Genomic DNA, 14,229 nt, shown 5'->3' on the forward strand with positions numbered 1-14,229 from the left:
CAACCTTACCTGCTTGAATGCTCCCCGTAGCCCGCCCAGTGCGGCAAAGGTGGAATAGCCTGCACTGGGCTGTGCAGGCGAACCGGGGACACCCTGCGTAAGGCTGGTGCCATGTATGCTGGCCCAAGGAGACGCACTGGAGACCAGATGCGTAGAGCCGGCTTCATGGCACCTGGCTTGATGCTCAACCTAGCCTGGCCGATACGAGGAGCTGGAATGTACCTCACCGGGCTAAGCACGCTCCACCACATAACACGGTGCCTGACCAGTACGACGCCCTTTCTCACTCCGGTAAGCACGGGAAGCTGGTGCAGGACTCCTACCTGCCTTAGCCACACTCCCCGTGTGCCCTCCCCCAAAACCCTCCCCCAATACATTTTTGGGGCTGCCTCTCGGGCTTCCTACCGCGCCGCCGTGCTGACTCCATTCGCCGGTATCCCTCCTCACACTGCTCCAGAGAATCCCAGGCGGGCTCTGTTACTCTCCCTTGGTCGGCAGCCCACCTGTTAATCTCCTCCCAAGTAGTGACCTCGTCCAGATCTCGCTCCCAAGTCCATAAGTCCTGATTACGCTGCTCCTGCTGCCGCTGCCTGTCACCACGCTGCTTGGACCTGTTGTGGTGGGTGATTCTGTCACGATCGTCGTAAGAAGCGGACCAAAATGCAACGTGGTATGTGTTCATGATGATACTTTTAATTAAAGAAAGCACTGAACACTGAATACAAAACAATAAACGAATAACGACCGTGAAGCTATAATAAGAACTGTGCTGACACAAGCAACTAACATAGACAATCACCCACAAAATACCCACAGAATATGGCTGCCTAAATATGGTTCCCAATCAGAGATAACGATAGACAGCTGCCTCTAATTGAGAACCAATCTAGGCAACCATAGACATACAATTTACCTAGAAAGGAAACAGCCCCATAAACATACAAGATAAAAACAAATACATCACCCACCCACCCTGACCTAACCAAAATAACAAGGAAAACAAAGAATACTAAGGTCAGGGTGTGACACATTTAATACTATTTTATGTTTATTCAGAAAAAAATATACATGTAGTGAGTGATGTCTTATGTTTGTATTGTATTGTAATTTGAAATGTTATATAAAAAATACATTTTAAAAATGTATCAACTCGGGGCTCTATGCCTTCTCTGGAAAGTAATACAACTCTGTGCAAGGTTAGTTCCACTCCTCTAGCACGTCGTGGAACACCCCTTCCACGTCATTCATTATTTTCCATGGAACGCATAGCCCCTCGTTGATTATCCCTAAGATAGTAAGTCATTATTTATGAGCTAGTAAGCCTGGATCATGGACATTGAATAGTCCTGCAGGTCGACCCCTTTTAACCCCCTAAGGTTGATGTCTGCGCCCGTCTGGAAATCGAATTAGCATAATAAAAATCTGTCAGTTTAAGCTAGAGATATCTGTTTTGAATTGGATAGGTTTCAATCCACGGCATATACCTATATACCTATGTGAAAGGTGACAGAGCTAGAGCTATGTTTGTCGGTTTTAGTTGAAAAAATGTATGGAGGTACAGTATATGGAGACTGTTTAATGCCAAAAATATGGGGTTAAAAACATGTAAGAAGAAAAATAATTATCCTGACCTTTCTTATCACTCAGATATACTCTAAAACTTCCTTTTTACATTTGTAGGGACTATCTGTTCCATGTAGTGAATCTGTTATTCAGTTCGTTTGTATGGACTAATGGCAGTAAGGCCTACAATTATATAAAAAAAGAGGAACAAATACAGTACCAGTCAAAAATTTGGACACCTACTCATTCAAGGGGTTTTCTTTATTTTTACTATTTTCTACATTGTAGAATAATAGTGAAGGCACAAACTATGAACAAATCAAAATATATTTGAGATTCTTCAAAGTAGCCACCCTTTGCCTTGATGACAACTTTGCACACTCTTACGGTGCATGTACACTAGATAGCGGTAAATTGCCACGTGCCGCTTAGGCCTCCCGCATATGGCAGCATGTTAGATTTTGCGTCAATAATTCAGCATAGCATTTTTGTTTGAAGGCCGGATTATTAAATGGGTACATAGTTCAATAGTAATATCCTCTAAAACGCTCTGGTGACACAACTTTGCTGCCCTGTTTCCGATCGTCCACATGGCTGGGAGAACCTATTCAAGTAAGTAAATATATTTTGAAAATGTAACAATGAACAATGTATTATTAACTAACTAGCTACAGTGCAGGCTAACTCAAATGAGCTGCTAAATGTGCTAGCTAGTTGGCTAGCTATCTACCTAGCCAACTTCACATACTGTATAGATAGCTAAGTGAATGAAATGTCACCATATTAGCTAGCTATATGCATTTGTAGGTAGCTAGCTAACGGCCATGGAGGAGGGTGAAAGGATAGCCGCCCCAACTTTCAGTGAGAGAGTAGGCTATTCTGGATAGGGCAGGTACTTTTGTGTTGTTCCTGTCGCTAGAAGTGAGGACGGAGATAATAGTAACATAATATTCAGTGCGGTGTAATATGACTATAATGAAGTCTGTTTCTTGTGAGGTTTTCTGTCCTCAGATACAGAGAGCTGTGAAAGCCTGTCTCCAGATGAAGAGGTCCCAATGAAGAGCAGTGGTTCTCAGTCCTGGTCCAGGAGACTCAAAGAGGTGCATATTTTTGTTTTTGCCTCAGCACTGCACAACTGATTCAAATGATCAACTCCTCATCAAGCTTCAAGTGGTATTTATGTATTCATTTCTGATGCTATCCTTGATATGATCCTGTTATTGTCACATGCTACACATGCACATATGTGTGCCCATGCATCTATCAATCCAATGTTATCAAGGATATTAAACCTTAGTATGATTTATTATCAGGGATATATTATACTTTAGTAATCCACAATGACCTGGTGATGTAAAAGTCGAATGATTACATTATCTTCCATATTCCTACCGATACCTTGTGACTGGAGATTCCTTCAAAACAATTGCATACAGTTAACGTGTAGGCCACTGCAAGGTTGGGTGACCAGGGTCATCTGGGACTGCCTCCTGGAGGAATTCAGGTGTGTGAAGACTACCAGTGTCCTGCATAACTTCATGAGGATGGACACGAGGACCAGGAGGGGGGATCTGCAGCTATGTGCCAGAGGAGAAGTCTGCTGCTCTGCAGGATGTTTCAATCAATCAAATTTCAATCAAATTTATTTATGCAGCCCTTCTTACATCACCTGATGTCACAAAGTGCTGTACAGAAACCCAGCCTAAAACCCCAAGCAATGCAGGTGTAGAAGCACGGTGGCTAGGAAAAACTCCCTAGAAAGGCCAAAACCTAGGAAGAAACCTAGAGAGGAACCAGGCTATGAGGGGTGGCCTGTCCTCTTCTGGCTGTGCCGGGTGGAGATTATAACAGAACATGGCCAAGATGTTCAAATGTTCATAAATGACCAGCATGGTCAAATAATAATAAGGCAGAACAGTTGAAACTGGAGCAGCAGCACGGCCAGGTGGACTGGGGACAGCAAGGAGTCATCATGTCAGGTAGTCCTGGGGCATGGTCCTAGGGCTCAGGTCCTCCGAGAGAGAGAGAGAAGGAGAGAATTAGAGAACGCACACTTAGATTCACACAGGACACCGAATAGGACAGGAAAAGTTCTCCAGATATAACAAACTGACCCTAGCCCCCCTACACATAAACTACTGCAGCATAAATACTGGAGGCTGAGATAGGGAGGAACAAGCCCATGTAAATGCTTTGTAGGTTAGCAGTAAATCCTTGAAAACATTCCTTGCCTTAACAGGAAGCCAGTGTAGAGAGGCTAGCACTCAAGTAATATGATCACATTTTTTGGTTCTAGTCAAAATTTTAGGACTAGCTGAAGTTTATTTAGTGCTTTATCCGGGTAGCCGGGAAGTAGAGCATTGCAGTAGTCTAACCTAGAAGTAACAATGGATGAGGTCCAACAAGGATGGTGTCAAGGATGGGGTCCAACAACGCAGCAAGACAGTCAATCTGTGTGTGGGAGATCTTCACCTCCTACTTCTTCGAAGAGGGTGCTGTTCCCTGGCAACACCATAGACTACACTATGCACAATACGAGTATTATTCCATTTACCTAGCTATGTCAACTGCAGTTATTCAATTCCCAGTTTCTCTCCCTTTGATTTCTACTTCTCAGGTGAGGGTGCTGTTTAGGTAAGGGTGTGATGTCTGTACAAAAACAAAACACGCTATTTTAAATCACCCATATGTTACGTTCCCCAGTTTCTGTGTTGTGGTTTGTGTATTTGCATGTATGTATTTCAGGAAATGGCTTCCTGAAATTCTCCCCAAGCAGCTGTCTTCAATTACCAACTCCTTCTGAAGCTATATAAACCAGTGTTCTGTTGCTCAGAAGGGAGATGATTGCTGAGAGAGGCTGATGGCTGAGGGTTATATCATATGTTGGTTGTTGCTGAGAGTGAGACATACCAAAACTGCATATGTTAGTTGTTGCTCAGTCAGAGAGCGCTTATTTGATGTCCTGTGTTTCTCAGTTTTTTTTTAGAAGTTGTTTGTAATATTCTGTTTAATTTGTTCCCAGGGGGGAAGGGGAAGGCACCTAGGGAGTGCTTAGGCAAGACTCCCACAGGCATACATAGACCCGTAGTATATACTCTGTCTATGCACACTAGGTAAGACCTGGGCGGACCACCCCCTGTATTTTGGTTAGCGCACCAGGTGGTGCTAAGTCAGATAAGTAGTGGTTAGGCAGGTAAGATAGGAGGGGGGGGGCTTTGACATTTGCTTTCTTTGCTTTGGTTCCATCCAGCCCCTTTTCCCCATATTACCGTGTTAAGGAATAAATTCCTAGTAAACGGTAAATTCTCTGCCTTTTGTCATCCTTACTCGCACCTACAGTCCCATACCTCTTTCACTCCACGGGGAGTTGAGTTGTAGCAGGGTGTTGCATTTCCTCTTCCTAGAGACGTGCGTAACACCATATTGAAAAAATGTTAAACAATTAGACAACCTATAACTCGCACCTACACACGTATCAATCTGATTGATGGATTTTGTTGTGCAGTAAGCAGGCTCAGGTGTATAACTGGCTCCTTTCACCTTCAAAGTATAGGCAAGAGGGCCAACCACGGAGAATAGTAAGACACTTCATTATTTCTATAACTACGCTATATTATTTGTCTTTATGTCCATTCATGTTTTTCAGCATAAAGTACTCTGCAGCCACTTAGTGTAGTCCGGACAACAGGTGAGGCCACACACACAGATTCCTGTTGAACACTGTCCCTGAGAGAGGCTGGACTGAGGGCTTGTAGGCTTGTTGTAAGGCAGGTTCTCATCAGACATTACCGGCAACAACGTCACCTATGGGAACAAACCCACCGTTGCTGGACCAGACAGGACTGGCAAAATGTGCTCTTCACTGACGAGTCGCGGTTTTGTCTAACCAGGGGTGATGGTCGGATTCACGTTTATCGTTGAAGGAATGAGCGGTACACCGAGGCCTGTACTCTGGAGTGTGATCGAGGTGGAGGGTCCGTCATGGTCTGGGGCGATGTGTCACAGCATCATCGGACTGAGCTTGTCATTGCAGGCAAACTCAACGCTGTGCGTTACAGGGAAGACATCCTCCTCCCTCATGTGGTACCCTTACTGCAGGCTCATCCTGACATGACCCTCCAGCATGACAATGCCATCAGCCATACTGCTCGTTCTGTGAGTGATTACCTACAAGACAGGAATGTCAGTGTTCTGCCATGGCCATCGAAGAGCCCGGATCTCAATCCTATTGAGCACGTCTGGGACCTGTTGGATTGGAGGATGAGGATGAGGGCTAGGGCCATTCCCCACAGAAATGTGCGGGAACTTGCAGGTGCCTTGGAGAAAGAGTGTGGTAACATCTCACTGCAAGAACTAACAAATCTGGTGCAGTCCATGAGGAGGAGATGCACTGCAGTACTTAATGCAGCTGGTGGCCACACCAGATACTGACTTACTTTTTATTTTGACCCTCCCTTTGTTCAGGGACACATTATTCCATTTATGTTAGTCACAGTGAGAGGATGTTTCTTTTTTTGCTGAGGTTACATCCAGACACCGCATCATTCAAAGACTGGAATTTGATACTCCTGGTAATGGATATGACTGAAAAATAATCTGACATTCATACCTGAACTGCACCTTTTATTGGCAAAGGTAGAGTACATGATCAGTGAATATATTAAATGTACAGGCTACAATGTGGGGATCTCATGCATGGTAATAACTACATGCATATACGACTTGCATCCTTTGCTCAGTTATATTATATTCTACTCAATCCATAGGCTTCATTAATGTCATTCAGAATGTTTTGAATTTGATACAACTGGCTATGATAGCTGAAGTTCATAGCTAGGTTCTGAACTAATGTGTATACAAAACATTTTGGTCCATACACAGATCGGCTAGATTGCTAGCTACACATCCATAGGCATACAGGTATTTTTATCCTCCATTGCACAGTAAGCAAGAACATAGCTAGCTACGTTATTTCATCTATCTGTATTGCATTGCAAATATCAGCAAGTCAAGCTTACAAAATGGTACATTCAATTTGCAGTAAATGCTTTAGCTAGCTAGATTCTTTACATCCTGTTAGGGAATAATCAGAATTAGTTGGTAACATAGGTAAGATGTTTTATATTCATCATGTTTGTAAGTTACTTCTCATCAGAATGTTTTTGTATAATACTGTGGTGGGGTTTGCAGTCATCTGGTCTCTGTCAAGACTAAGTTACGTGGGCCGGGGAGAGGTCAAGCGTGGATCTCTTGTCTCCACAATGTCTGTGGCAGTAAATGTGTCTCTGTGATCTTGTCAAGATAGGATGGATTTGATATATGGCTGTTGATATGGAGGATTTGTTTGTTCTGAGTTTGAGAAAATAACATAGTTTAGGAGACAAAGCTGAATGACAAATTATGCCAATGCTGTCTGGCTATGTGTGTCTTTGCTATAAAGGATCTCAGTAGCAATGTGTAAGGGACTCAGAGAATTCATTTATAGACACTGAATTGATCTGAGAGTCACAGGGTTGTGATGGAGCTCATATAATTAAAGATGGACTTTGTGATAACTAACTCTGACTTGTGTGTGGTTTGCTCTCATGATTTGGTAAATACAGAAAATTTCTACGACAATCCACTGTTTCACAAGACGACAGCCTGGTTTGCTGGTTGTTTCAGGAGTCCCTAAAACATTAAACAACCAGAATGTCAATTTCCTACTCATGTCACAACACCATAAAGCTAGCCAGCTAGCTGGCTAATGTTAGCTAGACAGCTAGCTTCAAATTGCGATTTTCATCAATTAACTTTATGAAAAAAATATGCTTATTCGTTTGTCTCTACATAAACTAACATATTCCTGTCAACTGTTCATTTTTTGCATGATTCGTTAAAGTCACTTACATTTGCTTCCATCCTAGTGGAAACATCACTGCTCTAGAGGAGATCTGCATGGAAGAATGGGCCAAAATACAAGCAACAGTGTGTGAGAACCTTGTGAAGACTTAGAGAAAACGTTTGACCTCTGTCATTGCCAACAAAGGGTATATAACAAAGTATTGAGAGAAACTTTTGTTATTGACCAAATACTTATTTTCCACCATAATTTGCAAATAAATTCATTAAAAATCCTACAATGTGATTTTCTGATTCTGAACTTGCACAATTGGTGGCTGACCAACCTTGCCAGCAGGCATGCCGGCTAAGATAGTTAGAAAAGCTACTTAACTACTCTAACTTGATTGATAGCCTGAAATGGCTTCTTGATAGCTAGTTATGAGGTTGGGAGATTGGGAACTTACCTGGGCTAGCTAAAGCCAACTTCATAAAATTGGTAGGTGACAAGAAGTGTTAGAGAAACAAAAATCTGAGGAGCCACATGTCCCTGTGCCAACCCCAAAATAAATATTGGGCCCCCTCAGATTTTTGCTGAATCTCTAACACCTTCTAGCTAACTAGCAATTTTATGAAGTTGGCTTTAGCTAGCCCAGATAGGTTCCCAACCTCATAACTAGCTACCAAGAATTATTTCAGGCCATCAATCAAGTTAGAGTAGCTAGCTTGTCTAACTAGCTTAGCTGGTGTGCCTGCTGGCAAGGGTGGCAGACTTTGGAAAAGCCTCTGGTGTCCTGAGCTAGTGATTACCAAGAGGGTGGCAAGGTGGGGCAAAACCTCTGTCCCTGCCATTGAAGAAGTGGCCCAACTAGCTGGTCCGGCTAAAGAGTGGGAGGAGCTTTCATCTGTAGTGAAAAGGTGTACTCTAGCCTGAGCGAGGACAGAGAGGAGCAAACATACTTAGGGCCAGCACTGAAAATCCAGAGACGGTGAGAGAGGACCGAGAGGGAGGGAATGAGAGACAGACACCAAGATTGATCAAAGAGCAAAAGATTTGAAAAGCATCCAGCTCCAAGATGCCAGCTCTATGGCACTCCACGTTCTTCCTGGGGATTGTGCTGCTTGCCATCAGTTGGCCCAGCCTGGCATCTCAGGCAGGTAATGATGACCTTCAGATGGGCACAGAGCACAGGACTGACAAGGGCACAGAAAATGGAACAACGAACCTTATCACCACCCTGCCCATCGTCACCTGGAACTGGCATGAAATTCAATTCCCGTACCTGATAGTAGTCTGGATCCTGGTCAGCTGGCTCTGCAAACTCGGTGAGTACCATGGATGTACATCCCCCGTCCCCAGGCTACTTATCTTTATAGCACTTCATCGTACCATAGATCGCGTCCCCTATTCACTCTCAGAGTTATAACAGATGTTATAAACCAAGCCGATGTCAGTTTAAGACCGCTGACTTTACACTGTCATGACACAGCCAATTAACTGTGTGTTAGTGTAAAATTGTACAGGATTTATTTGTGTTTCGACAGGAAAGCTAAGGAAATGTTTGGTAGAGTCTGGCAGGTGATAATGTAATTTGTGCTAATGTGTATGTAGGTAGAGATGTGAGTTATGGAGGTTCAGCTTTTGAAGGGGAATGGTTAAAGGTAATGGAGCATTCACAGTTGTGTTGACACATGAGACGTTGGTTACACTCTGTGTATAGGTACATACACATGTGGGAGTGTGTTTTCCATGCATATGATGGTGGAAGTATACAGCCTTGATGTGTTACTGGCAGATAAAGACTTCCATATAGATGTAGGTATGGCTCTGCTTGCAGATAAACTGAAATGTAGCTGGTCATTATTCCCTTCAAATGACCCTATGCTGACATCTGTGAAACAGCTCCTCAAAACGTAACCAACAGCATTTACACGGGTGACTCTGAGGAGTGCTTATCAAACCGTGATAATGTAGAAGTCTCGGATAGACCCCAGGATGGGTTGTGTCAGGTCCCTTTCCATTTCATTTGTCTACATGAATAATGGGTTGTCTGTTAATGAGTCAATGCAGAACTCTACAAACATGCTTCAATTCAATTATAATAGTAATCCGCCACTGTTTTGCAGAATGTTTCTGTAAAGAATGAATGGCTTTTAACCCTGGTACCTAAGCATTTTATATTGCACAATAGTTATGGTTTATTGTAGACAACAGTGTGTTTTCCCCATAATGGGAAAAGCACTGGCATTTTTCTTCCTCCACAGATATATGAAGCTTGCTTTCTTCCATCCTCTTCTCCACCAGCTCTCTCAGTCAATTTATTCTGCTTGATGATAATTGGGGACAATGGACCATGTCTGGTTGGTGTGCTTAGTACAGGGGGCCAGGATGGAGTCATACCTCCTCCAGTCAGTATAAATATGCTGTCACGTTCTGACCTTAGTTCCTTTGTTTTGTCTTTGTTTTAGTATGGTCAGGGTGTGAGTTGGGGTGGGCAGTCTGTTTGTTTTTCTAGGTTGTTATATTTCTATGTGTTGGGCCTAGTATGGTTCTCAATCAGAGGCAGGTGTCTTTCGTTGTCTCTGATTGAGAATCATACTTAGCTAGCCTGTTTTCCCCATTTTGGTTGTGGGTGTTTATTTTCTGTTTCCGTGTGAGTGTTTGTTGCCACACGGTACTGTTTATTGTTTTGTAGTGTTCAGTTTATGTCTTTAAAAAAACGTTATGGACACTTACCAAGCTGCGCATTGGTCCTCCGATCCTTCTCGCTACTCCTCCTCAGAAGAGGAGGAAGAATACCGTTACATATGCACTGTAAAATGACCTGTTTGGACTGTAGAACTTTTGAACTGTTGCATACTTCACCTCCTGTGAACATCTACATGAAGAAGAGAGGAGATTCAGCAACTCTTGGAGGACAATGGAAGTGCGTAAAAAACATGATTTTACCTTTTAACAATAAATATTTTATTTACTTTCATTGTCTTGCAAAAGTTGCTGAATCTCCTCTTTACAATTCATGCACCTTGGTTGGAGAGTGAGGTAGTAGTGATCGCTTCCCTTAAGATCTACATGCAAGAACATGATCAACTAATAAACTGTTGACTGTATTGTGTCCTCATCCTCTGTCACCAGTCTAATCAAAACACAACCAGGCTATAGCCACATTTATACCTGGTTCTAATGTGCAACCTTTGTATTGATCACACTCTGACTGTGCCTACATTTCTAGACCGGATTGGTGTATACGATTAGAAGACACATTGATCAGATCTTATAAGTGTAAACAGATAAGATTAGGTCAAGATCAGGACGAAGGATGCTGGCTAGTGGCAGGTATAAACAGGGCTTCTGAAATTAATTCCCAGCCTATTGGCCTAGTTTTGGTAGGAATGGATAGAAGAGGAATGACTGATTAGCCTAACCTATAAGGAAGGTAAGTGTCATGCCCTGACCTTAGTTATCTATTTTTTATTTTTTATTTTGATCAGGGTGTGACGAGGGTGGTATGTGTGTTTTTGTCCTGTCTAGGGTTTTTGTATATCTATGGTGTTTTAGTATGTCTAGGTATATGTAGGTCTATGGTGGTCTGAATTGGTTCCCAATCAGAGGCAGCTGTTTATCGTTGTCTCAGATTGTGGATCCTATTGAGGTTGCCATTTTGGTTTTGTGGGTTATTGTCTATGTGTAGTTGCAAGTCAGCACTTGTGGTTATAGCTTCACGCTTGCGGTGTTTGTTTAGTGTTCTTCATTTAAATAAAGAATAATGTATTCATCTCACGCTGCGCCTTGGTCTCCTCGTTATGACGAACGTGACAGTAAGACCCAAGTGCAGTCTGCGTGAAGTAACAATGTTTATTGTAACAACAGGGGGAGGCAAACGACAGGTCAAGGCAGGCAGGGGTCGATAATCCAGAGTAGGAGCAAAGGTACATGATGGCAGGCAGGCTCAGGGACGGGCAGAGTGGTCAGGACAAGCAAGGGTCAAAAACCAGGAGGACGAGATAAAGAGAGGCTGGGAAAAGACAGGACAAACGCTGGTAAGCTTGACAAACTGACAACAGACAGACAACACAGGTATAAGTACACAGGGGATGGTGAAGATGGGCAACACCTGGAGGGGGTGGAGACAAGCACATTGGCAGGTGAAACAGATCAGGGCGTGACAACCTAGGGTTGACAACTTGTAATGGACTGATTTCTTGTATTCATCTAATTCAATCGTCACAAAAATCTCCTGGGCTGTCTTCACTATTTGACAGGAGGTAACTCCAGTCCAAACTGGAAGGTTGGCAGTCCTGATTAGTAATCTGTAAAGAGACCTTAGAAAGAGGGTTTCCCCATGGGTAGAACATCAAAAACATATTTGCAAGTGGTTACTTATGGAAATGTGCTATAGAAGTATTTTCTTGCAGGCGTAACGTCATTTTACACAATGATGAAAATGTAAAGGACATTACAAAGCACATGAGTATTCTGAGGTTGCTGTAGGTCGCCTTCAGCAACCTGTAGGTCGCCTTTAGGGCATTAGTAGCAGAAACGCAGAAGGGTCAAAAGAACACCTGAATGCTATAGCTCCTAGTAACTCAATTGCAACTGGTATGAACTTCGCAAATGTTAAATATACACTGCAAAGATACAATTCCACAAGAATATGTAGTGTGTCTACAACTTCAGGCACAAAAATGCCATTTGTTTAACCTTTCCATCTTTCCAAGACAACCTTTCTAATCAGGTGTTAAAAATGGCATACTTTTACATGCTTGGAGGAACATGGGACTCAAGGCCATAATCATGTTTAACATTTTAAAGGCTAAACAGCAGGCTGTGCGCTGGTTAAAATGATACATTGGGACATTAGTTTATTTACATGGCTAATGGTGTGAATTGATGCATGCCATATTTTCCCACCCTATTTAGCCATGGAGTTAAACATTTGCCTGTAAATCAAGTAGATAATAATAAACCCGCCTCTAATGTATGTTAAAATAACATTTGACTTATTTATAATGTGTGCAAGTTAGATGACTCACTGGGTCTGTTATGCAGATGCATCCTCAAGTGAATGGCTTCAGTTTCACAACACTTCCAGCTGTTAGGCCTTGTTAAGTCCAACAGGCTTATGTGAGCACTGTGTTACATTGACTGCTGAACAAGTCAGTATATGTACACATATACTGACACATACTGACGTACTGACTTATGACTTATTCACTTGTACACATATTACAAGCTATGATAGCAAAGAGTTCCAAGTTAAAATAAATCAAGTTTCAGTTGGATTACCTGTCACCTGTGTAAGGAATATTATTCGTTATGCTGATTGAGTACAGTACATGTCCAGTGACAGTGTAGTTTTAAGGAAATAAAACACATATTATTTAGGATATGTCATGATGCCTCCGGACCCAAACAACATCGTCACTATGGAGTTCACCAGAATAGTGTTCTCATCACAAATACATGCCATTGTATACTACTTGATACGTTTCTGTTGTGCACTATATCAATTACGTTAACATACAAATACGTATCCACAGATTTCTTGTCCCGTGTACACACACCTGCGTGAGAATGTGGGCATGAAACACCTCTCTGAGGCCAGGCAAACAATGAACTGAAATTACACACCAAATGTAAAAACTTCTCATTTGGCTTGAAAGCACAGATTAGTATGAAGTTTCCTCCTTGAGAGTGGCATAGTAATCTCTGCCCTTGATTGAGTACAGTAGACTGAGAAACAGAGAGAGAGTCTCTGCCCTTGATTGAGTACAGTAGAGACTGAGAAACACAGAGAGAGTCTCTGCCTTTGAGTACAGTAGACTGAGAAACAGAGAGAGAGTCTCTGTGTGTGTCTCAGTCTCTACTGTACTCAGACAGAGAAGACTGTCTCTGCCCTTCAGTCTCTACTGAGTACAATAGAGACTGAGAAACATCTCACTGACTCAAAGAGCAGAGTCTCTGCCCTTTCTGTCTACTGTAGACTGAGAAACACAGAGGGCAGAGAGTCTCTGCCCTTGATTCAGTCTCTACAGTACTGAGAAACAGGGCAGAGACTCTGTTTCTCAGTACAGTACTCAGATTGAGCAGAGACTCTAGTCTCTATCTGTGTTTCTCAGTCTCTACTATACTCAGCCAAGGGCAGAGACAGTTTCTCTGAGAGTCTCTTGGTTGAGTACAGTAGAGACTGAGACACACACAGAGAGAGTACAGTAGAGACTGAGAAACACAGAGTCTCTGCCCCTGATTGAGTACAGTAGAGATAGAGAAACAGTCTCTGCCCTTGGCTGAGTACAGTAGAGACTGAGAAACACAGAGAGAGAGAGTCTCTGCCCTTGATTGAGTACAGTAGACTGAGAAACACAGAGTCTCTGCCCTTGGTTGAGTACAGTAGAGACTGAGAAACACAGAAAGAGAGAGAGTCTCTGCCCTTGATTGAGTACAGTAGAGACTGAGAAACACAGAGTCTCTGCCCCTGATTGAGTACAGTAGAGACAGAGAAACTGTCTCTGCCCTTGGCTGAGTACAGTAGAGACTGAGAAACACAGATAGAGAGAGAGTCTCTGCCCTTGATTGAGTACAGTAGACTGAGAAACACAGAGAGAGAGAGAGTCTCTGCCTTTGATTGAGTACAGTAGACTGAGAAACAGAGAGAGACTCTGCCTTTGAGTACAGTAGAGACTGAGAAACACAGAGAGAGTCTCTGCCCTTGGTTGAGTACAGTAGAGACTGAGAAACACAGAGAGTCTCTTCCCTTGGTTGAGTACAGTAGAGATTTTTTGCAGCATTATTTATTTAGTGAAATGCCAAGCAGAACTTGCTGCTGGGGGCAGCGTTGCTGACTT

General features: G+C 42.8%; 1 protein-coding gene across 1 annotated transcript in view; it reads left to right on the forward strand.

Moving 5' to 3' along the window:
* Nucleotides 1–8,308: 8,308 nt before the first annotated feature.
* LOC112264937 (sodium/hydrogen exchanger 3-like) overlaps nt 8,309–14,229 on the forward strand; it is a 53,595-nt gene continuing 47,674 nt past the window's right edge. The window contains exon 1 of the mRNA XM_024441852.2: nt 8,309–8,709. Within this exon, the coding sequence (XP_024297620.1) occupies nt 8,460–8,709 (250 nt within the window). The 5' untranslated portion in view covers nt 8,309–8,459. The remainder of the gene's footprint in view (nt 8,710–14,229) is intronic.

The sequence above is a fragment of the Oncorhynchus tshawytscha genome, linkage group LG13 (assembly GCF_018296145.1).
Source record: "Oncorhynchus tshawytscha isolate Ot180627B linkage group LG13, Otsh_v2.0, whole genome shotgun sequence".
Lineage (NCBI taxonomy): Eukaryota > Metazoa > Chordata > Actinopteri > Salmoniformes > Salmonidae > Oncorhynchus > Oncorhynchus tshawytscha.